Source organism: Lepeophtheirus salmonis, chromosome 4 (genome assembly GCF_016086655.4).
Source record: "Lepeophtheirus salmonis chromosome 4, UVic_Lsal_1.4, whole genome shotgun sequence".
NCBI classification, from domain to species: Eukaryota; Metazoa; Arthropoda; class Copepoda; order Siphonostomatoida; family Caligidae; genus Lepeophtheirus; species Lepeophtheirus salmonis.
Genome location: NC_052134.2, coordinates 10,653,231 through 10,680,408, shown reverse-complemented (window position 1 = coordinate 10,680,408; position 27,178 = coordinate 10,653,231). Strand labels below are relative to the sequence as shown.

General features: G+C 32.5%; 2 protein-coding genes and 2 long non-coding RNA genes across 4 annotated transcripts in view; all 4 read left to right on the top strand.

The window, feature by feature from the left end:
- The first annotated feature begins 8,501 nt into the window (after positions 1-8,501).
- Positions 8,502-9,980, top strand: LOC121116651 (low choriolytic enzyme). The gene is made up of 5 exons (XM_040710918.2): positions 8,502-8,936; positions 8,999-9,279; positions 9,345-9,553; positions 9,612-9,710; positions 9,769-9,980. Exons 1-5 carry the CDS (start codon positions 8,538-8,540, stop codon positions 9,870-9,872), a joined length of 1,092 nt encoding a protein of 363 aa, XP_040566852.1. The 5' UTR covers positions 8,502-8,537; the 3' UTR covers positions 9,873-9,980.
- Positions 9,981-12,251: 2,271 nt separating this feature from the next.
- On the top strand, positions 12,252-13,244 carry LOC139904709 (low choriolytic enzyme-like; the record flags this gene model as incomplete). The annotated part of the gene is made up of 3 exons (XM_071887502.1): positions 12,252-12,335; positions 12,398-12,678; positions 12,744-13,244. Coding segments are annotated over 3 exons (705 nt in total), but the record flags the coding sequence as incomplete, so codon positions are not given.
- A 1,909-nt stretch (positions 13,245-15,153) lies between these two features.
- Positions 15,154-27,178, top strand: part of LOC139905125 (uncharacterized) — a 47,082-nt gene continuing 35,057 nt past the window's right edge. Inside the window, exons 1-2 of the long non-coding RNA XR_011779619.1 lie at positions 15,154-16,323; positions 16,398-16,564. This is a non-coding gene — a long non-coding RNA (uncharacterized lncRNA). The remainder of the gene's footprint in view (positions 16,324-16,397; positions 16,565-27,178) is intronic.
- On the top strand, positions 18,360-24,189 carry LOC139905126 (uncharacterized). Its single transcript, XR_011779621.1, has 3 exons — positions 18,360-20,780; positions 22,501-22,986; positions 23,030-24,189. It is a non-coding gene; the product is annotated as an uncharacterized lncRNA (long non-coding RNA).

Below are 27,178 nucleotides of genomic sequence, written 5' to 3'. Positions count from 1 at the left end.
GGATCTAGAACATGAATGACTCACTATTGTCAATTGAATTAATGAACAAATTAAAAATGGAAACCGGATATATATGGCAAACAGCAAAATGTGTTCAATCCTTCACATCCTTGTGTAAAAGTGAACAATTGTGTATCATACCTACATTCATAAATTGTTTTTGTAAAAATAGTATACTACTTAATTTATAATTATTCTGTTTACGACATAAACCTCGTTTTTATTTGCTTTTAAGAGACCCTATTATAATCTTAGCAAACAGTTTTTACTGATCCAGGTGTTTTGATTGTCAAATACTTTTTAGACACACAAATCCTGTTGCATAGAAATATGAAATCATATCAATTTCTTGAAGCCATACAATCACTTTGTATAGACTTTGATACCTCGTGACTACTACGGCATTCTGAAAAAAAAAATATAATATTGATGGATTTTAATGCAAGGTACTTATGAGGCATTAACCTTAGACCAATGAGAGTAGGCAAAAAAAATATTAAGTGTTGACAACATACTTAGATATTTAGAAGTATATAGTTATAATAAGTGTAAATCGTAGTAAATTAATCAGTTATGAAATATATTATAAGGCTAAACAATTTAGTCAAAATAAAAATATAAAATTAAATCAATGAAACACATAAATAAATGCATATTTATTAAAGTGCAATACACTATTATTTACAATTGATAATAATAATAAAAAATTATTGTTTAATGTCATATTAATAGAATGTAAAATTTTCAATGCACATAGTCAATCGTTTAATGTTAATAAATACTGAAACAATCCTATTTCTATACAGTTTTGTCACATTGTAAGTGTTGAGTGGAATCGGTAATTTCTTTATTGAATATTGATGTGGAGATCATAAATTCTTATGAGAGTCATATTTAACTATGATAACAAGTGATGTAGTAATTTGGTAAATGTATCCCGACTCAATTACTTATAAATATGTTAAACGAAATTCATAGACTTTGGAAGGAGTTTTAATGTAAGAGCTGTAGATGAAGGATAATAAGTCTCTTTGTTCCTCAGTAAGCATTTTATTCAAGTATTATTCATATTAATTCAACATATCCTCAGTTCTTAAAGATGTACTTATACAATAAATCCGTACAAGGTCTGTGTGTACTTGAACAAATCAATGACAACCTATTTAGAAATTACATCCTAAAAAGGTAAAATCCATATCATTGTTTATTAAAAAACGTGTATTGTGAAGATGACCAAGCTCCGACCCGTTAGACCACCAGACGAAAGAACAACAAAGGATTCTTCTGAATCATCTCCTCGTATACTATTTTCGAGGGGATTTAAGCAAAGAAAGAGTGTCAATGAAGGAAAATTTATTGACTTTAAATGGGATTTTTTTTCTTCTTTTATTTGAAGACAGTAATGGAAAACACTTTCGTATTGAAAGTCTGAGGCATAATGACGTTTATGATATTGCATTATGATATGGTTTTAAGTAGCTTGAATTAATAGGAGCAAATCCATATTTTTTTATTGACAAGCGGATGTTTACTACAAATTTCAAATTGATATAAGAGGAAGATTAGAAGACCTCAAAAGGGTTTAAGAATGTGGACAAAAGTTGTATCAATGTGAACATAAAGTTAAAAAGTATTGACAAAAATAATTTTAATAAAGAAAAAAAAATGACTGTCATAAGGGTTAACAAATTCAAAAGATTCGAGGAGTTAGATGTTGTTAAAAGGTTGAAACAACTTGGACAAGATGTCGATCATTACTTACACAAACAACCCAAATTAGTAGAGAAAAAGTACAAGGGATACAAAGATGTGTGGAGGAATGGGGATTATATTGTGGAAATAGTGGTAGATCTAAAAGATTGCTTAATTATGCTGATGAACTACAAATGCGTATTCCGGTTCTATAATTGAAGAATAAATTAATTCATTAATTATTCTATGAAGGAATACAAATTTTGCTAAAAGTGTAACTTATTGTGCGTATTCTATTTGGATATTCTTCAAAGACTGAAATGGTAAATATGAAATAACAAGGAATGTATACGAATAACATACATATATAGCATTAAGTCCTCCACATTAGGTCCCCCCTCAAGCTAGGGGAGCCTAACATTACATACATAATAAATATTGACAAATAAATACACATTCATACTAACTGAGGTAAAATGACTTAACTAAAAAAATTAAAAATATGAAAAATAAATATATTCGGGGTTTCTTTTAATCTTGACTTTTCTTCTCAATCCATTCATTTCAATTTTATAAGTAGGTGTGGATGTGCGTTCTTTATCTTCATTCATTACAGCTTTGCTTTTTAGAGCTTTGAATCTTTTTTCTACTATTCACTAATAATGCAGGTTTCAATCTTTGTATAGAAAGTCTATCCATCGACCTCTAGGAAACTTGATGAGAAAAGTTTTATCATGATGTTTAATTACTTTTGCTCTACCAACATATGGGGATTCGAGAGGGCGTCTTACTCTGTAGTTCCGAACCCAGACAAAAGTTCGAATTTAATAAAGAATTTAAAATAAATGTTATCTTTTTGGAGTTGTCATGCCCCGCAGAAAGTGAAAGAAAGTCACTGCTTATAATATGCTCTGCCAGGTCGGTAATATTGACAACCGATTGAGTTAGTTCTATGACGTATCTGTCCAAGTCTGGCCAAAAATAACGAAAGTTAATTATTTTAATCGAAGACTCAATACCAGGATGAGATAATGAGTGAAACATAAAGAAAGCATCATTGCATAAAGATTTTGGTATAAAAGGTCGAGGTGGATCTCTCACAAAGATGTGAATGATCTTTTGATAACATAACATACTTGAAATTGTTTTTATGATTGTTAAAATAATCTTTGAAATTAGTATCCTCATCCCATCCACACTTTTGTTTCTCTACAAAAGCTGGGAAGTCTTACAGTATTGAGTTTACTGAAGATATAGAGCGAGATAAACAGTTTGCTACTATGTTATCTTGCACATGTATGCACTGAAAATCTTGGACAAATTCAGTTATCAGTCCAATATGGCACTGTGGACGATATAACTTTGATATTTTATCACCCTATGAATTACAGACTCCAACGGGATGTGATTAATAAAAATTGTGACAGATTGCCCCTCAAGTAAGTGCTTAAAGTGGCGCCAATAGCTCATGATCAAACGTTGAATATTGTCGTTGCATATAATTGAATTTCTTTGAGAAGAATGCAGTCGGAATTTTTTAGTGCCCTTACATTTGAATTCTGTCATGAGTCGTTCAAAAAGTCTTTAAGGGGTAGGAGTTGGGTTGAGTGTTTCACTTTGAAAACATTAAGTAACTTTTAACCAAATAATCTTTTTTTTTTACGTTTTTTTTATTCCCCATTCTTTTAAATGCAGAAAGTAATTACGTAAATAAATATACATAAATAAACATGACAGTTTAAAGTTATTGCTTCATATAAGAACTTTAGTAAAGGCCAAATGAAAAAAAAAACAGTGTATTCTGGTCTGGGAAGTTAAGTGTCATTGATTTAAAAAAAAAAATTCAAAAAAACGAAGTGCATCAGTAATAATAAAAAAAAACATTCTTAATAAAACACATCTATAAAAGTCACTTTATAAAAATAATTGAACCCAAAATAAATACTAGCAATCAAAAGACCGAGTTAGAAATTTCTAAAGATTCTGAGAATAGACTTGAGTAGCTTCTTATGTTGGAGTGATACCGATGGATAGAATTTCACTTCTTTTACCGCCGGGATCCAGGAAGTGTCATCAGCACTGGGAATTTTCAAGGAAAGGGTGGTATATCTAGCAGCAGATGCCATAAAAATTGCTCTAAGTTCGTGAGGGTATATTGGCTCATAGGGTGTAAGCTTTCCAGCATTAATGCCTTAGAGTTTAATAAAGCAAAATCAATGGCCTTAGACTTCTGTGGATACTCCTTCTCCCTATGAGATAATCCGAAGAGTATAGAAGCTTTGATTAAATTCACAGGTCAATTTTCAAGACCCTTAATGTTGATGGGAACGAATCGTTGTCGAATTTTGACAACCCTGTAATCTACAAAGGCACGCAGTATATTGTTAAAAAATTTCCCACAATCTTTGCATGGGTTATAAAATTTGATACAATTGGCAAACATCTGAAATTGAGTGGTAAATTTCCTATCCTCCGAAATATACATAAAGGAAGATAAAATTATTTTTCTCCATTTCTCTCAAAGTCCTAACAAATTTAAATAAGATTCACAAATAGATTGAGCTTCGTTTATTAGTTTAATAAAAGACATTTTAAGATACCAGGGTCTAGGAACAATAAAACCTTTGTTTAAGGGGTTGTAAAAATAGCCATCGTAAAAGGGGTTTGCTCAATTAGGTAAAATGTTTTTTCCCAGGGTTTCTTCCTCTAAATTCTTCAAAGATAGGCTTCTTAACTTTGCCTTGGATTATATCCAGAATAGAATCCCCATTGAATAATGAACAGCTGACCAAATAATAAGTTGAGCTGCAGCCCATGCAGGGGAGTGAGCAACAATTTTCACGCTGATGAGGTCAGTATCAATCATAAGTCTATGGTAGAAATCACTGGATGAAACCTGTCTCCTCCATTCAACGTACATGGACATATCTATAAAAATCTTGCAATAAATTTTGAGTATTATATTCCCAAGAAGTGCAATTCTGCCTCCAATGAGTGATTTAGGTCTTTTTATGGCGGTCAAATAGCATTGGTAAAATAGCCTTTTAATTCACTCTTGTTCATAACTCTCATAGCAAATTGAGAGGCAGCAGTGGATTTGTATATAACTTGGTGATCTAATTGTGTGTTATATAGATCAATTCTTTTCTGACGATTCAAATGTCTCCACCAAGACAGGTTTCGGAAATAGCAGAATTTATAGAATACCAATTAAAAATATGAACGCTTTGACACTCCCAAATCATGCCCAAGATCACAATTTCATTTTTGACTTGACAATTTCTTTCTTTTTGATCCTCACTTGGCTTCCAAGCAACCAGAGGAAGAATGGAGGTCTTTTGCCTGTTGAGTCTCAAACCAGATCTTTTCTAATACTTTCAAAGAAGTCCAGCAGGATATTGATTCTTTTGAGAAGCTGTGACTCTGAATTAGCTTCTACTGTTAAGACGGCATCATCCGCATAAGCATCGATCTTTTGCGGGTTGTTATTAAAATAACCACCAAACCCCCCGTACTTTTTTAAAACCTGTATGATTAAATCTTCTATGGATGCACTGAATAGAGGATGCATTCTTGTCTGCAGCTTTTTTTTCCAAATTAATTGGCTTACTTTCTACTCCATTTTACGAATTAGTAGATGAAACCTTATGTAAAAGTGCCCGCACAAGATTAAAAATACTTTTTGTTTAAAAGTCTCTTAATAGCTTTGAGAACATGACAATGATTTATCGAATCAACTCCGATATTAGCTCCATATTTTTTTCTATTACTAACTGATTCGATAGCTGCTTAGAAGTTTCGTGACAGATAGGAAATTTTTCTATCTGTGATGGTCTGTGATGGAGCCCTATTAATATGGGCTCCATTTGCGTAGCCAAAACTCCGGATAAAATTCTGTAATATGCCTTCAATACTGTAATAAGCCTCCAGTGATTGAAGTCCGACCCATCTCCTCCTTTACAAATCAAAGGTATTCTTCCTCTTTTGAAAGATGCAGGCATTCTACTCGTCTTTTTGATCGTACAACTCATTCTATACAGAAAGGCATAATTTCATCTGGGCACATCGTAAAAAGCTCTCCAGAAACTCCATCTGGGCCGGCCGCTTTGTTAGCTTTAAACTTTTTCATGATGATGAAATTCTTAATATTCTCCATTGAATAGATGTTATTCTTCAGGCCATATCCACGTCTTTTAGAGGAAAAAAATCATCTCAGTTTGGACTACTGATTCAAAACAGGAATGAAAATATTTTAAAATATCTTTTGGGCTTGTAATTACATTGTCATTAGTAATACTCTTTTTTATCCCAGGAACTGATTATTTGTTTTGTCAGGACACATTTTTAAATCTTCTCCTTCTTGGCTATTTCAGCTATTCTAAATGAATTAAGAGTAGTTCCCGTAAATGTTCGAGTAAATTAAGAGCTAGATTAAAATATATATATTTTTTGTTCTGATATATTCGTTTTTCTTCTTTCATCTCCCGAAAAAAATCTGAATTAAAAGTTTGTATAGCTCGAGATAGAATGTGTATTACTTGTTTTGCGAGGAATTTTGACTTATAACAAGAATCAGTCTTGATAAACTAAATAAACGCCGTTTCAAATGATAATAGAAGCTGAGTTATATTGTTTATGATCAGATGCTGGCTGAGGTAGATATATTGATCTGTCAACAGTTTTGTTTAGGTTGTTGGACATTAACGACAGGTCAATCCGAGAAGAATCTTTGTTTCTTTGCCAGGATACTTTTTCTTCTAGACAGTGATTTTTTAAGATGCCCACTAATTTAAACCTCACACAATGCTCACCCAAGACTTTTAAATGTGGATATTGATTTGTCAACCCGTCAAGGTAAACGTTCCATCTCCAATTAATATGAAGGGAAACAGATTGGAAGAAAGGAGTGGGCAGCTCATTTGGTCCATATATATTAATTACGGAAAACGTCACTCTATTCATGGTCATATATATTTTATTCCAATCACTCTCTACAAAAATAACATCATTAACTTTTTTCATGATTTGAGTCAGAACACCCCTATTGTCGTTATCTCCAGTAACAAAGGTATGCAAATTTTTTGGAAGGCAGAGAGGACAATTTGGATTTGAAGAGGATGAAACTTTTGATTATATGTCCTGAAGACACATAGTGTCTGGATCCATAGACAGAAGATATCTCATTAAGGCACTTCTCGATTTCCTACTTCCCCCTAGTGTCTAAAAAAAGTAGTTTTTAATGCTCATAGTGGTCGATTTAAAATCATTGGATAGTGGTTCCAAATAAAAATCAGTGATTCTGGTCTACTCTTGGTTAAGTGAATATAAAGGTTCCAGACCTGTATTCATAATGATAGATTTAGAAATAAGGGAGAAACTAAGACTATGATTCCTGAGATGAGGATTCGGAATCATATTATTGCTTTCCACTCCTTATTGGAGAATGACCCGTATCAGGATTATTTCTTTTACCCATGAATAGGAACGAGTGTAATGTTCCAATTCCTTTGAGAAATTGAGATGTGGTTTATTCGGTTTTTTGGGACTAATCCTACTTCTCCTTTTGCATATCTCATCCGGACAGACTCTATGAGATTGTCGGGCTAGGCTATTGTTGGCCTTGTTAACACTCAGGGGGGCATCCCTCGGTGTAATTTCATTTTGAGGACTATTAACATCACTCTCATTGATGAAAAGATGCCTAAAAGGATCATTATTTGCTACCTCACCATCTTGTGGGGCATTGCCTTTGTTTTTAAACAGTTCCTCCTCCTCAGGAACCGAAGATGGTTCTTTAGAGGGGGTAATAGAATCAGCATTAGGATCATCATGTGTGGCTTGGCTTTTGCCTTTAGTACAAGTGACAGAGCGTTCGAGCCCTCCCCTATTATTATCATTAAGTATTCCCTCCCCCTGAGGTACCGAATCGGGTTCTTTGGAAGCGGTATTGGTATTAATAATAGAACCAATGTTATGAGAGTATTTTTCTACTTCGGATGACTGGTCTTCTGACATTGTTTTTTGAGCACTTTTTCGTATTCAAAGGGGCTCATCTTTTTTTTAAGAATAATATTGATTAATATGGCAAAAAAAGAAGCACCTTTGGCATTTGAGTTTGACTCCCGAAAGTTATGCTTTACTAACTGTCCTTGGCACAATGTGGTGGATAAAGCACGGATCTGTAACTATTTCAAAGACATAATCGCTATCTCTCCAAATTTCTTTATAATATAAATACCTTATTGTCAGTGCCACAAGTTTCTTTATCAGTGAGATAGTTGTTAAAATTAAATCAGAGGTCCAGGGGTGATGTTATACTATTACAATTCAACCTTTTAAGGTTATAATTCAAAGTATAAATAGATTATTTTATTTAGCATAAATACATAAAGTACAGTTATAAATTATAAAATCTAACATACGAACACACTTCTTTATAGTATGACATCACATTTTTGATTCAATGGTTTTTTATGTAAATGAAGTGTTGACGTTTTTTTTTATATTTCATATTTTCTTTATCATTCATTGTGCATAGGGAAAAAAATCCACCAGTCCAATCATGACTATATCAGTGGATATAATTCTAAAAAATTATACTATTTGATCGATTAAAATCTAAAGTTTACCAAATTCTGCACATAGTTGACCATAAATGTCCAAGAATTGAACAACATTGATCTTTTTCAAAACACATTTTTGTTTTAATTGGAATTTTGAAGGTATTAGAGCTGTAAAGGAATATTAGCCTCAAAAACACTTGTGTATCTATTTGAAAATATAGAAAAAGGTATATATTAATCAAAATCTTTTGAATTGCTTCAGATCGCTTTCAATTGATCACAATGAAGAATCATTTAGTAATAACGCTATTGAGTTCATTATTCTTTTCACTCTGTTTGAGTGATGAAAATGTTTCCGATGAGGGAAGCTGTCGAGTTCTGGTGGATGCCCATGACAGAGCTGCTATGTATTCAAGGAACTTTATTGGAGGACGAAGCAATCGATGGCCCAATGGAATTGTTCCATACACAATCGGCTCAAGTTTCTCTTCAAGACATCGACAAACTATCATGGATTCTATTAAGCACATTTCGGATCGAACATGTGTCAAATTTGTTGAAAGAACAAATGAAGCGAATTATGTAGATATCTTCACTGGCGGAGATGGATGCTATGCTAATCTTGGCTACAATAGTAGGAGATCAAGAAGTGTCCTTCACTTACAGAGGAATGGCTGTGTGGTAAAACGATTTTCATTATGTAAAAAACTATGATCGACAATAACTTTGAATTTTTTAATAAGCATTTGGGCGTTATTGCTCATGAGTTGCTCCACATCCTTGGATTTGCCCATGAGCAAACCAGACCTGATCGAGACCAATATGTTAAAATTAGTTGGGAAAATATACGAAGTGGAACCTATAGCAACTTTTGGAGAGCTCTTGGGGAGAATGAAGCTGCTACTATTCCATACTGTGGAAATGTAGGCATTGATCAATATGACAACTGTTATGCTGGATTTAGAACTTCAACCTTTGGAATGGCCTACGATTATGGATCAATTATGCACTATGGACTTACATAGTAAGGTCTACCAAAAACCATATAAGATTTTATTAATTTAAAAAAGTCATTTTCCCTGTTATTAGCTTTTCAACTAATGGTCAAAACACAATTTCATTGAAAAAGTCGACAACTGCTCGCATTCCAAATAGAAGTGGAATGAGTGATTTGGATGTTCAAAAGACCAAAGCAGCCTATGAATGCCAAGATGCTGTCACAGCTCAAGCTTCTACTACATCTCCAGAACCCACAGCTTCATCTCTAGCACCTGCACCAACAACTACAACTGCTAAGCGTAAGAAATATTTACAAAATTTTAAAATAAATAATTATTATTTATTCTTTTTTTACAGCTTGTGTTGACGAATTTAAGTATTGTAGCCGCTATACATCCTATTGTGGAAAACACTCGTATATTAACCAACATTGTAAAAAGACCTGCTTCAATTGTGGTATGTGATTTACATTTGGTTTTTGTATTCAATAATTAATTAATCATCTCTTTTTTAGTATGTGAGAATAAAATTGCTGATGAGCGTTGTGCAAGTCTAAAAGCATATTGTGGATATAGTTCTATCCGTCAATTTTGTCAAAAAGGATGTGGAAAATGTTAAAACCCATATTTATTATACATATACAAACATAAACCTTTTGTATGTGCTCAAAATTTTTCTTATATTACCAAATATTTAAATAAATAACTGTTGATTACATTTTCATAATTTTGGACTCTTCGATTTCTTATTTTTTGTATTTTTTAAGGTTCAGTAAATGTTTATTTCTACTTAAAAATAACATACATAATACATCATTCTAAAAATTCATTAATATATTAGTATTCTCAGTAGTTTGGGTGGTTTATAGAGGAAAGGAACAATTTTGGTTAATGAAAATTTGGATTTAACTGTGTACTGTACATAATTATATGAATGTGAAGATATCAATAGGAAACTAAAGTTTTGACTTACTATTTTCCAGAGATGGAGACTTGGAATCGATAGGTAAGACTCAAGACTTGACTTGTACCTCAAAACTAGTACCTAGTCAATTCAAGAAAAGCCTTAACACTATTGATCCTTTATTTGTTTGTGAAAAAGGTAGAACATGTAAATAAACAAACATGAAAAGTCAAAAAGTCTGTAAATTGAAACTAAATTCGAACCACAAGCAAATATATTGTGTTTATATAAACAGGCGTCCTTTTGTACATTGGTGTCACCTGCCAATTCCCTGTATCCCTTGATACGGCATGTTTATTTCATAATTAATTATTTTTGATAAATAAACGAAGTATGCTCCATTTCGAAAAGGACCGGAATATAAATTTTGACCATCTTAATATTTTTATGAAGAAATTTTTGGCATCATATACAAAATTCAAATGTATAACTTCGCTTTTAATAAAGAATTACTTTGCAATATTATAATACTCTCTGGACAGTCTGATGTGAAACCCCGAGATCTCTTTTATGGCCCCTCATTGAAAGGAAATTACCTGGGCTGTTTTATCTAACTCCTCGTGGTCCAGTTTGGCCTTTTTGACAGAGCCCCTCTTCTTTTCCAAATTGGATACTGTACCACCTGGTACAGTATCGAAGAAATTACTAGATGGATTTTAATACTATAAAATTTATATATGCACTTCATTTTGAAAATTGTAGATAAATAATATGATCATGATAGTCCGGGAATATCAAAAAGATAAGTAGCAGTTGGTATGATTGACTTGTTTCGCTAACTTCTAGATAATTTTGGGTCTTTTACCGGATGATAGATTGTGTCGTACAATAAAGGTATCGACGTGATAAAGATCATTAATAGGTAATTATACTTGAAAAGAAAAAATATGATTCTGTTGAAGAATATTCTATTAATTTACCTATATGGCATGACCATATTAATTGTTCTATTGTAAATTGGCGAATCTAAGAGACTAAGAAAAATACCAATTCATCATAATATGAAATGAAATACAATTAAAATATGTTATCGCATATGTTAATATATTAAATATCATTTATGAGCCAAGAGTCCCAAATTTGTTATTAGGCAAAAATATTTTGTCAAATAGTCCTAGAGCTAACCCCATTACTAAATGAATCTAATAAATAATCTTTAATATATGTAGATTATTTTAACAAAACGACCGTTGATCCCCGTTGGGAGAGGATCAAGCCCTTCAGAAGTGGTCAACCCGTATGGCAGTTGGAACCTCTAATCCCTATTATGTATGAATATAATTGTAAATAAATATGAAACAATTAAATAATGCTGCCCTATTTATTTAAACATTTGTTGATATTAATAAAAAAAATTAGACATTAACACTTTTTACATTATTTTTGATATAATTTTTGAATTAAACCATTTACACAATAACGAGTAAATTTACTGAATCAATTGTCATCCAGTTTGTTCTCACAAGCTAAAATAAATTATTTTGCAATTTAAAAGAAGAAAATTAAATACATACCACAATTGAGATATGTCTTTTTACTATGTTTATTAATGTATTTGTGTCTTCCAGAGTAATTGTTATAGTAGCTACAATACCTATAAGTGTAAACAAGCTGCTAAAAAATAAAAGGTCGTTTATTATTTTTGTAGGATATTAAGTAGTCCTTATACTTTCAGATTCATAAGCTGATTCTGGCTTTTAAATCATCCAAAATTACTAATTCCTCTTATGTTAGGCATCTTAACATTTGTCGATTTTTTCACTATAATTACAAATAGCTGTGAATTTTTGAAAAAGCAAATCCAAACCCAAGACATCCACCCCCAAAATATAAATATATATATACATAATCCTGCGAACGCCCCTGATAACTGCATGTAATTGTGAAATGTTAAGAGATCCGTTTCTTGATTACTCAAAATGTCATTGAGTCATATACTGTATTTGCTTTGTTATTTTTGTAGGAATTCATAAAAATCAGTTTTATTCTAGCTGCTTACCGTCCTTTTAGTTGGTAATCTGAACGGGATTTTTTTTTCTCATTGTTGTTATCATTAATATTAATTACAATAGTAGGAGATCAAGAAGTGTCCTTCACTTACAGAGCAATGGCTGTGTGGTAAAACGATTTTCATTATGTAAAAAACTATGATCGACAATAACTTTGAATTTTTTAATAAGCATTTGGGCGTTATTGCTCATGAATTGCTCCACATCCTTGGATTTGCCCATGAGCAAACCAGACCTGATCGAGACCAATATGTTACAATTAGTTGGGAAAATATACGAAGTGGAACCTATAGCAACTTTTGGAGAGCTCTTGGGGAGAATGAAGCTGCTACTATTCCATACTGTGGAAATGTAGGCATTGATCAATATGACAACTGTTATGCTGGATTTAGAACTTCAACCTTTGGAATGGCCTACGATTATGGATCAATTATGCACTATGGACTTACATAGTAAGGTCCATCAAAAACCATATAAGATTTTATTAATTTAAAAAAGTAATTTTCCCTGTTATTAGCTTTTCAACTAATGGTCAAAACACAATTTCATTGAAAAAGTCGACAACTGCTCGCATTCCAAATAGAAGTGGAATGAGTGATTTGGATGTTCAAAAGACCAAAGCAGCCTATGAATGCCAAGATGCTGTCACAGCTCAAGCTTCTACTACATCTCCAGAACCCACAGCTTCATCTCTAGCACCTGCACCATCAACTACAACTGCTAAGCGTAAGAAATATTTACAAAAATGTTTAGTATGTGAGAACAAAATTGCTGATGAGAGTTGTACAACCCTTAAAGATTATTGCAAATATGATTTCATCAAAAATAGGTGTCTTAAAGTATGTGGTCAATGTTGAAAGTACAATTTATTATATATATTCCATTTGATCAAAATATTTATTATATTACCAAATATTTAAATAAATTGGCTCTTTCTTGAACTTCAATAAGTTTAGACTATTTTTGAAAATGTTGGTTACTAAACTGAATACCTTTTAATAAATATATTGGTCTAAGACGTTGTTGTGATTTTTTCATTATTTTTCTGTGACATTGCAAAGTTTTCAGCATTACATTGATACCTTCCACTTGGTCGGGATTGAGTCGAATAACTGCAGAAGTTATTACAATAAGAGGAGGGGAAGTTGTTAAAATCATATTCAATTTTATACCAACTTTTCGGATGTAAAATGAGTTTTTAAACACTCTGGAAAAGAAAAAATTCTGACAATCCCCCACCCCCCACTTTAACCCCAAAAATACTTTTTCACCCATTAATACGTATATTTTTAATATTTTTTTCAAAATCATAAGAAGAAACTACTAATGTCGTAATCATTAAAGCCTGTTAATGCTTAACCCAATAGTTATTTCACATTTTAAGCTTATAAAGTAAAGTTTAAAGATAATAAAAAGGTCAAAGATCACAATTAGGTCAACTTACTCTAAAATATTATTTTAGCGTGTGTACTGGGGTGTCTAATTTCTAGGGGGCCCTATTAATTCGATCTAATGCTGTATTTTAAAGAAAAAGTTATGGTTCTAAAGTTTCAGTCTTCAACAGCGTTGTTTTACTTCTATATGCACTTTGGAAGTTTGAATTTTAAAATTAGGGCTGTGAATTTGAAAAGCCTGCCTCAAGTTCTTTTTCTCAAGTGATACATAAGAATATAATCCTTTTTTTTCATTTTGAAGAAAAAAAATTGTAGCCCAACTGAATACTTTGGATACTAAAATGATCAGAGCCACTGTACTTTCCTCCGATTAGCAACATCCACAAATTTTTTATAGAAAAATTAATATTCAAAATAAAGTAACTTTATTTTGATTTGAATACAATACATCCTTGAGATAACCAAGATATTTTCCAGCCAGCCAGCCAGTCTTTCAACTAATTCAAACATAATTGTATAAATAAATGTTCTTCTCAAACTAACCGAATGATTCCATCGACAGAGAAGATTTGAAGATTTTGATATGATCAGAAAATTGATCATATCTAACTAAAAAAAGTTTCAGGAATGAATTAAATGATTTCTTGGTCAAAGTTATGAGAGCATCAATAAATACAATTTCATAGGTCCATGATGGTGATTGCCATAGGAAGTTGACACTATAATGAAATTGAAACTTTTTTTTTTGGTAGAAATATCTTTCCCTTAGACCTTGAAATATGAAATGAAAATCAACTGGAACCAATCAATCATTTTGAATCATACCCCAAGTGGTATATTTTATGAAATTATTAATATTGCGTGATTTACTTCCAATGTTAAATATGGCTTCTTTAGAGATAGGTGTAGACTAAATAAGTCAGAATTCATTGTATTATACAATGAAATGGGATGTTGACCCTATATATATGAAAATACACATCTTCACGCATATTTAATCTGGATACAATCTGAAAAATGAATTGTTATATAACGCTACATCAATCCAAACATACATTAAGAATATTAAAAATACTCGTTATGGTATTTTCATAGAAGTTTGATATCCTTCAGTCATATTGAATATTTTTCTATAAAATTAGTTTTTATTTCTTCTCCTTACTTCATAACAAGTTTCTATTATTATCCGTTGTCCAACTAGGTATACATTCGTTTTTTTCAGAGTAATTTCTATTACTTTAACCATTTACAATAAAATTCAGGAATGTGTTCTAATACTTATTTGATTCGATTTGGAGGTTAGTAAATTGGATTTGATTGTCTAAGTATATGAAGTATTTCGTTGGGCTACAATTAATTTTACTTCAAAATGAAAATAAAGGATTATATTCTCATATTTCACTTGAGAAAGTGAACTTTAATTAAACTTCTGAAATTCAGGACCATAACTTTAAAATTGAAATTTCTGAATCCCTTTACAAATAGAGAATGTCATTAAAAAAGTAATTTTCAAATAGCTATAGAGGTCAAAAATTTAGATGCTGAAATTTTACAAACATAATTTTTCCGTAATAATACCACAGTAGATTGAATTCCCTTAAAAATTAGACACTTCAATACACTTCAATGCTGGCAATTTTTTTATCTTTTCCAGAGTGCTAAAAAAATCATTTTTCATTCAACATTTTTTGCTAAAACTTAATTTCCTCATTTTTATAAATTAATAACCGCCTCTCCCTTAATTACAAGCTCAAATAAATACGATTTCGTCAAAAAAAAAAAAAAAAAAAAAACCATGGCAGGGTTGTGGAATTTTTTTTTTTTTTTTTTGAGGGGCTTTGTTTTTGCAAAAAAATCCCAAAAGTAAAATTTTGGAAATTTTGAGGTATAAAATAATTCAAATATTAAATTTTTAGAAATAAATTAAAAAAATAATTTATAATTATCTAAATTCAATTTATTTCGGTATTTTCGTTTAAAATTTTTTCATCATCACGAAAAAGTTTTCAAATAAAAATCAAACATTCCTTAGTTACTGTTTTTTTTACTACCCTCAAAAAACCCTCCAACCACCTCTTGCGGACGATTCGGAATTGACGAAATCACTTTATCCCTACAAACTCTTTTAGAATCAGGCGAAAATGTGACATTACATGCAATCGACTTTGATAAAGCATTTAATACCCGTCGGTATATTATCCAAAGTCTGAATATAAAAGGTTTTAATGATTATATTAATTTTATTAAATATTATTGAAGTTTTTCTTTAACAAAAGAGGCGTTCACCAAGGGGATCCTGGATCTATAACACTTATAACACTATTTATCTTATTTCTAAAAACTTTTTTTTACATGATATTTAGAAAATGAGAACATTATAAATTTAAAATCTTCTATTTCCCATATAAAATGTTTATGTAATTCAATCAAACAATAAAGTTAATTAAAAAAGAGTTGGTTTAGATATGCCTACAGGAAAATAGTGGTTCTAAGTTCTTACTGCGCCCTTTTGGAGAAACAATGGCCAATTTTAAAGACAAGATTCAAAATAAAGTTACTTGACACATGGGTGAGGGAACAATACTGAAATGAATCAAAAATGCATTTTATCTAAAGTAGGGAAGACTACCATCTTTCTACAGCCGTTCGCCCTATTAATTCAAAGCTAAAATGATATCTTTGAACAACTATATTATTCCAAAGGTAATCCATCTATTACGTGTTTTTAAACTAAAAAAGAAGAATAACTTATTGCTAAAAATTCTTCATTATTTCAGAAAATATGTTGACCTTTCAGGAATTGACAGTTTTTGTGTTTGAAGGGCTATTAATCTTTATTGGATCGAGCATCTTTGGCGCAGAGGTCATTAATGGAGAGATCAGCTAAGAAAATTTATAATGGAGTGTGGTGCTGAATATTCAAAGTACCTTTTTTGCTGGAATGGTAAAAATTTTGAAGAAATTAAATCATTATTCTCCCATGGTGTGTACGATTTTTTTTTAATTTTTTCTCTTAAAAACCTTTCTAAAAAAAAAAATTTGGAAAATGTTGGGAGATGGCAGTAATATAATGTTTTTATCTACTGTATGTAGAAAAATTAAAGGTTTGAACATTGCATCGGATGCTGCAATGAATAGGGAAATCACCCAATTAAGCTGTTATTGTTATTATTTCATTCCTGCAAAGAGAACATCTAAGTATGAAATAGTAACTAGTGTGTGTGCTAATGAAATACTATGAGAGTTTACTTTGGATTTATAAGTGTAGGTCCTTGCTGAATTTTTAGTAGAATCGAGGATCGACATTCGTGTAATTCGATCATATATCTGTCTTTGCTTTATACCGAGTTGGGCATTATGATACCTGTATATTAGGGTGGTAATTAAATCACTTTTTGTAAAAAATGAGCAAATGTGGGCTCAAATGCGTTCTTTTTGATTAAAAAAAAATACGACTGACAAAGTTTGAACAATGTCTATGAATATTTAGTGATAGTTCAACGGCCCTAAGCTTTTAAAATTTACATTTTGTTCAAACTTTTGTAATCGTATTTTTTTTTTTAAATCTCCATAAAATAATATTCATTTTTTGGATATAGAATAAGCTCCCTTTATATGACCCCAAAATAAGCACTCCCGTCTTAACCTGATTAGAGAGTTCAAAAGAGGCACCCATGCAAGGTTTTAGTTTAGCACCTGGTCCCAACGGTATATGCACCCACAAAAGACACACACATAAATTGAATAGGATATTAAATACAATTTTGGGCCAAACGTCCATTTGTAAATTGTCTTTAGGCAAAAATGTTTTATGTTCATTCCTTAAATCCAGTATAAACACAGCATAGGGTAATCAGAGGCAATTGCGTTGTATCTAGGTATGTATAGTAATTATAATTTGACACACTTATTCGTAATACTTCTTGTAGTATATCATTTATATATATATACTATATATTTTTCATGTGATTAATCTTAATGTGAGTTTCGAATCTTCTTGTATTTGCTATCTAATTTTTATCATTGTGTTTTTTTGTAACATATAATCAAGTACTCAACTCAATGAAAAATATCGGAAAACCCGGAAGGATGTCACAATATCAATAACGAAACTCAATAAAATTTGAATTTTTTAAAGATCTTTTAGATTTAATGTATAATTTTAATTTGGCAAGTTGAGCACAATCAGTACTCCATTTTCAAGAATTGTAACTGTGATAGGAATATTTACATTCATTACATCTCTACCAAAAAAGTCAAAATTTGGTTTTATTCATGATCTCGAATCAAAGTTGATGTGGATATAGCCTGTTGCACTCGTTCCGTATTGAAACTGCCCCTGACTACCCTTCCTTTATATGTTTTAAATGAAGTGACAAACAAATGTATCGCATGAATTAATATAACAAACAGTCCCTTATAATATGTTTTTGACTATGATATATATATTGATTGGATAAAATCTGATTGGCCAACAATTAGAAAAGTTGATGTATCGAGAAGATTAATTGGACTTTGTACATATTCTATGTTGTTAATCTTGATAAAAAAATATCATCTGTTGTTTTTCACACTTCAATATTTATCATTGCAAAGTTTATCTATCCCCTTCAAATATTCATCAATTAAAGTATATGACAAATCTACCAGGAGCTCCTTACAAAGGGGGAAACAATATTCAAGCAAAGTCACTTATGAAAACCCTAGTGGAGAAAATCTCCTGGGACAAACATTTTCACGGACAAAACCCCTTTAGAAAAAACCTCAGAGATAACCCCTCCGCCTTCACAAGATAAAAAAACCCCGCTAAACGGAAATTTAGGCAAATACACTAAGATATTTAGTTACTTTTTTGGTATAATGCCCCAATTATTGATGAATGTTAACAAAAAAACATTCTTAATTTTAAGCCCTCGCCACGATATTTTTAAATGAAAAAATTATTCATAGCGAATGAACATGGCTGACTTAACGTTAGAGAGTTTCAATTTATACATGTTATGTACAAGTTGCTACTTGTATAAGCAAATTGTACAAGTTTGCAATTTCTTTGTCATAAAATACATGATTCAATTACTACACTTGACATTCTAATTACTAAAATTGAGGCTTAGACCAGTTCACCCTTTATCTGTTCATTTGTACAATTTCCCACGACATGGCAATAAATCCGGCAAATCAGAGCTTGTTAATATAAGTGGGTACTTGAGAGAGTACCCTGCATTGGTCAGAGTTATTAAGTGCCGATTTCAAGTACTCCCCTTTGTTTTAATATGATTTTCTGGGCTTTAGCTACACACACTCCATGGAAAACCTCATATCCATTATTTTGTTTTATTGTTGTGGATTCGTCAAAACAAAAGCAAGCTAGAATGAATTTTCACAAAATTCATTTTGTTTGAAAGACCATATCGTGCTAATATAAGTATTCTAAATCAAATTCTGAGGTCTCTGAAGTTGAGAGTCCTGTTCATAATGAGTAAGACTTGATAGTTTAAAATTATACAATATGTTTGCTGAAATGGTATTAACCCCCAGATACTAGGGCATATCTGTAAATACTAATGATTATAATTACTAGTGAATAAACTTTGCTTTAACTTCGACTTTTTAACTGATTCGGCTCCCTTCTAGTTAAAAAAATTAGCCTGTATAAGCCATCACTGATACCAAATCATTATCAAATAAAAACAAGTAAGATAAAAAGGTGCCCTTAACTTTTTAAGGAGAACACTTAGAAATAATTGATCTAGTAACTTGAATTTTGGGTATTACATAGGTGCTGACCCCACTAAGAATCGTGTAAGTTCATTTTTTTTGTTTTAAATGGTATTTTCATGGTTTTTTTTGGGTATGTTTCCAAAATGGGAAGGTTGGGATGTTCAAGGTATACAGAATAGTCAAATTCAAACATAACTTTATTTTAACTCCTGATAAGCAAAGAATACAACTGACATATACAAATAATATATGATAACTAGTAAACAAAAAAAAAGTTAATAATATATTTCCATTTACAACAATTTCATTATTTAGTGGAAACATCAATTTCTACTATCTTTACTTCTGGTCATGATATTTAGACTGCATCCTTTGTGAAGTTTTTTTTACACATTTTGTGCAATTCAGTCTAGTGTTTTTTTGACACATCACGCATCTACCTTGTTTACATTCCACTAGGAAATGGTTGACTCCATCATATCTTACGGCCACGCTAGGTGGAGCTGTTGGTCCTCCTTGGCACTTTCGGATATTTTCCGACTTCACTAATGCTCTTGCAATTTCTCTCCTAAATTGCAAATGAGTTGTGTTTTTTTCCACATGTTCATAGAATCTGTAGGCAGCAACAATGGATAGGTTTATTACATGTGCAAACAAATTCCACCACCATTTTTGATCGAAGCCGTAGTCAATATGAAGCAAGAAGTCTATCACAGATGTCTACACCTCCCATTCCTTGATTATACATTTTTATAAGATATGGTTGATCAACTGTTTTCTTGTGCTCATGTTTAACTCTTCTATCAACTTTTTGTATGAGAAACACTCATAATAGTTGCTTGCAACAGTAACTGGACAGTTACCATTCCATTTGACGCAAACAACAGTTCCATCTGATCGAAAATCATATGTTCCCCATGGTTTCCTTTTGCATTCCTTCTTTGATAGTAGTGGACAATGACCAGTTCTATTACCTCTTACAGTACCACATGCCCCAGTATTTTCTTCTGTAAGATTAGTAAGAAGCTAGTGACTCCTAAAGAAATCGTCAAAGAAGACAACATGTTGATTTTTGTTTGAAACTGGAGTCAACATATTTTTCGCGGCAGATGATCCTAAAGGAGTTTTTTGGCTAGAATCTTTGCCACACTAAGTATAAATGTTGAAAGGAAATCCATCAGAGCTACAGAGAATCCACAGTTTGTATCCAAACCTGAAAGGTTTACTTTTTATAAATTGCTTTGCACTGTGAAGACCGCGGTACAGAACCATAGATTCATCAATGCTCAATTGTACATGAAATACTCCAAATTGCTGACAATTATTTCTTAATAATTTTTTTGCTACTTTTGAATGGGCCAGATTCTCATTGTCAGAAATATGTAGATATTTTTTTATAATACGTACACGATCTCTGCTTATTATTTTCGAGAAAATAGGTGCTTCCATGTCATCTGCAGTGCTCCTATAATCTTTTTCTGACGGAAGACGGTGATAGCCGCTAAAAATCAATAAACCTAAAAACTTTTGTCATTTCGCTAGCATCTACTGAGAATGTCGGTAGATTCTTGTCTCTTTGTGCATAAAGATTTGTTTGTTCCACAATTAGTGATATCATATCATCTGTGAAAAATAATGAAAATATATCATGCATACTTTCTTCTGCATGTTCACTAATAACATCACTTTTTAGAATTGGGTCAAGTTCACCAAAAAATGTTTATACATTTTTTCTCCATCTTTTACTAATTGTATTCGTAACATCATCATCTCCATGTTCTGCATTGTTTTCCTCTTCTGAATCTTCTCCATAAATATCAACCTCACAGCAATTTCATCAGGCATGTAATCGATATCAAGAATATTATCATCACCCTCTTCATCACTGTCGTTACCTGAATGTTAGTATACACATTTCTATTTACTGTGGTAATTTTGGTCTCAAATGTAATTATAATGTAAGATAACAATTTCAAAGTAATTATGTAAAAAATATCCTTACCTTAGTCTGCTAGCTCAGGAGGAAGCACAACTATATGCAAATCATCACCAGGATTATCTTCAATTAAATCTCTTGCTGATGCTAAAAATCGTAATTTTCCATAAAAAGATTTGTTGTCCATTACTGACAGATGTTGTCTCTATTGGATAATTTACTACACTAACAACTCTAATTACTGCAAGCCAATGAAAGTAACGAAAATGGAGACGTGTTGAAACAGAAAATTTCCTTTGGTCTAATTTATTATTTATCTTGCAGTAGGACTCTACTAAGAAAAAAAACAACTATCAAACTTCAAATTTCAAGGCTCTATCTTTAAATCCTTCACGCAAGAATTTTTTTCTGAGGTGGAAAAATTGATGGAAATCCCTGAGGTTAAAACGGAAGTTGGGACAGTACAATACTGGTCTGCAAAGGGAAAGCTCGTTTTTTCAAACGGAAAAGAGGGCAACTGGCGGCCCCGGACTACAAGCGATAGAAATTGATGTGACATTCAAAAGGATGCCACAGAAGAGGCCGTAAATGAATTCGGAATTAATTTAATTTTCAGTGTTTATCGCAAATTAAGGATATATACATATTCCATTATAAATTAAAAGAAATAAAGTAACTAAATTATGTTTGAATTTGTGTTCCGTCTTTCCAACTTGTTTGGAAAAAAGCTTTCATTGGCTCTTTAGTCTGAAGTGAATTTATGGTAACATGCATCATCATTGGAGAGGCTCGTTTCATGAAGAATCCGCCTATGTTCAAGATGTAAAACTCATTAGTCTCCAATGATACAGAAAATAATTAAAACAATTAGCGACAATTGTAATTTTAATCTATTTCTAAAGTGGGTTGCCATTAATGTTGTGTTCCTTGAGTTTTTATTAAATTAAATATCTCGTTCATAATTTATAACTGTATATATTTGGAATTTATTTTAAAATATTTTTCATTCAAATTATGTATTGGGAGCTCTTGGTAAAAGATGCATCAATATTAGGAAATAACATGACTATGGGAAAATAACACTAAAAAAATAGACAATAAAATAGAATTACTAATTTTATCAAATAAAAAAATATAAGCTCAAAGCACTTGACATAATCAAATATTGGAATATAATGGTAGTTCCAAGTATAACCCATATTATAATATGTCTACCTTATAAGGAGGAGTGTGCCAAGAAATGGAATAAGATGAGCATTGATTACGTAAATGTACCAAAATATATAGGACTTGCAAATGTAGAAATGGGGAGCTAGTGTGATAAATATGATGCTTCATTGAAAAATTTCTTCTGTTCTCCTACTTTAAAAGAGCATCTCAGATCAATTTTTTCTATAAAAAGTCTTTTTATGTAGGCGATAAGGGAAATTTCGTCTACACTACAAATCAAACGCCATGGAATGGCCTAGATCCAGAAACCAATATTAAGAAGATATATTGAAAGATAATGGGAGCCAGGGGACCACTTCAAGAAAATACGGAGGTAAAAATCCCCTTATCTATAGAAATAGAAAGGAATTGGGGCCTTAATAATATATATCATTTCTTAAACTGCAATGAAACTACTCACCCTGCAACAGCAATGCTGAAGCAGGCCCTTTAGCTCTCCTTCAGCCTGACCATAAGACTTGAATCCATGAACATCCATAGTTATGAAAAAGAAATTATAATTTTTGCAAAAACATCCACAAGTGTTCACAAAAAAAATTTGAAATAATAAATTTTTTTCAAAAATCTATAGCTGCTCACACAAAACAATTAAATTTTAAGGAAAAAATTTATAATTCAAATTTTTTCTCTGGAGTTCTATGGATTTGCTGGAGTGACCTTTTTTAAGGAAATATATCTTCAAAAAAAGTTTTACCCTTATTTTAATAACATTTTTTCATTGTGACAAACAAAAATCTAATAAAGGGAAATTCCTTAATTCGGGGTAGGGGCCCTACAGTTCACCCCCTGCAGACGCCTCAAAACTTGTTTTTAATCGTTTAAGTGGCCTAAGATGTACTCAATAATTTGTCGTTTCCCTGTTTTATCAACATATTATGTCAAAATTTAACTATAGTTGAAATGAAAGGAAGAATACTATGCCTAATTTATTGATAGAAATTGAAATAATTATTCGGAGAACACAAATGTAATCCAAACACACTCTATTACAAGAAATCATTATTGCTTGCATATTTATCCTGACAGACCAACTTATATGTAAAAGGAAACTACAAGTTTAAACCCCTCCAATAGGTAGCAAATTGTATTATTATATATGTTCACATTGATGAATATACTTTTGTATTTGACTTTTATATGTTCTTTTGCTTGAAAACATTTACATACAAATTAAATGCAAATTCAATCCATGTTCCGAGAGCCTCCCACGGTTTGACCCCATGAAATTACTTATGTCACCTAAAACGTTGAGTCTTTGTTTGTCAGCCTGACAGAACTGCTAAGTCTGACCTCCAGACCTCTGAAAATAGCCTCCGGACGGTTTATTTGAGCCATCAGGTGGGCGGAAAAGACTTGCAGCAATCTAAAGAACTATCTCGGAGCATCATAAAAAACCAATACTTACAAAAACTTTCCATCCGGGATGTCAAACCCAAAAAAGTACCATTTACCCCTCCCCAACACCTAAATTAAAACAAAATATGGGTAATCCTTTATCAAGACATTATAACAATTACAATCTCATTTTTATTTAAGATTATTTAGATCAAGGTTATCCTTTTACCAGTTTTAAGATCGAGATAACATGTAATATGAGTATGTGGCAGGCATTAATAAGAAATTTAGTTTGTCAATATTCAGGTATAAGAAGTTTCAGTTTTTAAACTGAAATCATCCTTTTTATCATTTATCTGAACAGTTTTGTTATTTTAGTCATTTATTATTTATTTTTTTTTAGTTTCTAAAACTTTTTTTACCCACAAAATTTTGTTAACCGAACATACAATTCGTAACTTACATACGGGTCCATTAGAACTCACAAAAACAATTAAGACTTTGGACTCCTTTTGGGCCAAAATGGTGCAGTATTGGAATTCTGTTTTTTTCCATTGGTCCTTCCTTTATTATGTCCGCACGAGTCCCTAAATTATAATATGAGGATTCATATTAATGAGGAACTATACATATCAGATCAACTCACCTCGTTCGGACAACTAATGGGTAGGAGGCCCTCCTTGACTTCCCACAACTTCTTGGTGAGAGGCCGTGCGATTAAGCAACAACGTGACAGACATCGGGACTACATGCTGGGTATGATTGGTCTGTTGACAATGAGCATTAGCTGAGTCAGGAGAGCCTTTTCTGGAAGAGTCCTAGAGAATAACCCGAGATATTTAAAAAATAGACGTCTGGAGAACTGAGGTATATCCCCCGACCACCCTATTCTAAATCATGCAGGATGGATTCGTCCAAAATCCCTTCACAAACTCAAAACAAAAATGGTTTTGCTATAACTTAGCTGTATAGTCATTTTTTACAAATAATAAAACCTCGAGCCCACTCGAGAAATATAGTACGTTTTGTAAAATGGGAGTAGAGTCCTCTCACCATCTATTCTATAATTTCCTTAGGTTTGTTTCATTCCGTAAGTCAACAGAAAGTTTAGTAGTGTGCAACGTTTTTGGAGGGATGATTTTGGAGAGAGACTGCATCATAATGATGCACCCGGCATTGGAAGAGAATATAAAGTTGGAGTGCATCATACTATTAATTTATGAACATAAACAGATTAGTAGCTGTCCCATGCCACTCTTAGTAAACACATTAGAAAATTATATTCACAGCTGATTAATTTTATAATCTTTGTTTTAAACACACGCGCTAGCTTTGTTGTGCGTTACCTGTTGTTTCTTTCTTATTTCATGTATTAAACTATTATCATGTTTCCACTTTTAATTTGATTAGAATTGTTCTATTCTAATACTGTGATCTAAAGAAAATATTTTTTTCCGTAACTTATTTGATGACACTATAGATCTGAAGTTTCTTTTGTCACCAAACCGACCAGAACACAACTTCCAAACTTCCTAGCAGCAAAAGACTTGCTTTAAAATCCAGGCTACGTGGGTCGTTTGAAGACTGGGTCTGTAACACATCTTCAAGGAGGGAAGCATTTAAGAACTGGCTGGAGATATCAGTCTCGAAGGTGTCGGCCACGACGTGCTCGTTCCCCGACTTGTGATTAATCTGACAATGAAGCTCATTTATAAAGGAGAAACATCTAAACTGCGTTGTCGTTTATGACGGGTTCATCGATTCCAATGCCGAACTCAAGAGTTTGTAGTCGTAAAATATCGTAAAGTCAACCCTTCTAGTGACCAGCAGAAATGTGCCAGAGCCTCCTTGATTGCAAGCAGCTTCCTATTGAATGCCGTGTGCTTTTGCTGAGTAGGAGTCAACGATTCGGACTAAGAAGCCAATGGTGTCCAAGCCGTTCCTGTCCATTGCTCTAAAGAAGCTCCCATCCCAATCAACGACGCGTCTGTTGTCAGTGCAAAAGGGGAGCTGTCCTCTCGAAAGCCCAAGAGAGCCTATTTAATTTTTTTAAATGTTTCCTGCTCCTTTTTCTCCCACCCAAATTTGGAATGCAATTGCAATAGGGCATGTATTTTCCCTTTGTAGTAAGAGTGGTCCGGTATGAACCTTTCATAATAATGAACCATCCCAAAAAAGGCCTGAAGTTCTTTACAAGAATTGGGAGGAGGTAAGACTTGAATAGCCACGACTCTAGTCGAAAGAGGTTTAATGCCCTCTTCCAAGACGTGGGGGCCCAGGAAATCGAAAGAGTGTACCGCCTTTTTACATTTATCTCTTAAGAGACGGAGGCCTGCTTCTTGGAGGTTCGACAGCACTTTTGAGAGTGACCCTCGATGCTCCTCTCTGGACTTGGACACAATAACATTATTGTCTAAATAAACAAAATCTTCCAGCACATTTCCATGAATCCATGAACCCATGGAAAGACTGTGCTGCATTTTTTAGCCTTAAAGGCATGCGAGTATACTTGAAAAGGCCAACTGGTTTAATTATTGCCGTTTTGTGATCGTCTTGATCCTCTACAAGGATCTGATTGTATGCCTTCCTTACATCCAGTTTACTGAACACATTGGATCCCCTAATGCCTTGAAAAAGTCCCTCGTTATAGAAAAGGAATAACAATCCAGCTCAGAAATGCAATTCAGGCAACAAAAGTCCCCACAGAGGCGGAATCCTCCACTTAGCTTCTAAAGGATGTGCACTGCTGATGAGAAGGATGATGGTCACACTCGCAGAACTCCAAGTTCCAGGAGCTTGTCCACCTCTTTCTTCAGAAAAGCCAATTTGGGTCCACTGAATCTCAGAGCCCAAGCACAACAGGGCAGTCCTAAAGTAACTATCGAGGGTTTCATCAAGTGCCGAACAGGTGTTTAGTTGTAGGCACCCCGGTCTTTTGAAGAGGGAACAATTTGTGACGTTAAAGCTTAAAAATACCCAAAATTAGAAAAACATACATAAAAAATCTAGTAGTACTTCTTTGCGTGACGTACAATATACTGGGACTCCATCCACAAAGGAACAATGAAGGTGACTAAGGACGGTAACTTACTCTTTTTCAAACTCTCAAGTGCCAAATTTTTTTTTGTAAAACTGAGACCTGAGCTCCTGAAACGATAAGGAACTTAATTTTTTTAAGTGTCTCTCTTCCGTAAATTAGATCCTTGTCTAGGTTTAATACCTCAGCCCCGACGAGCTGAGGACTACTTAGTTTTTTGCGATGAGAGAAAAGAAGGGACATGGGGGTCCGGTGCACGTCTTTGCCTCAGCGCCGTAAGCCCTGTGTTTATAGAAAAT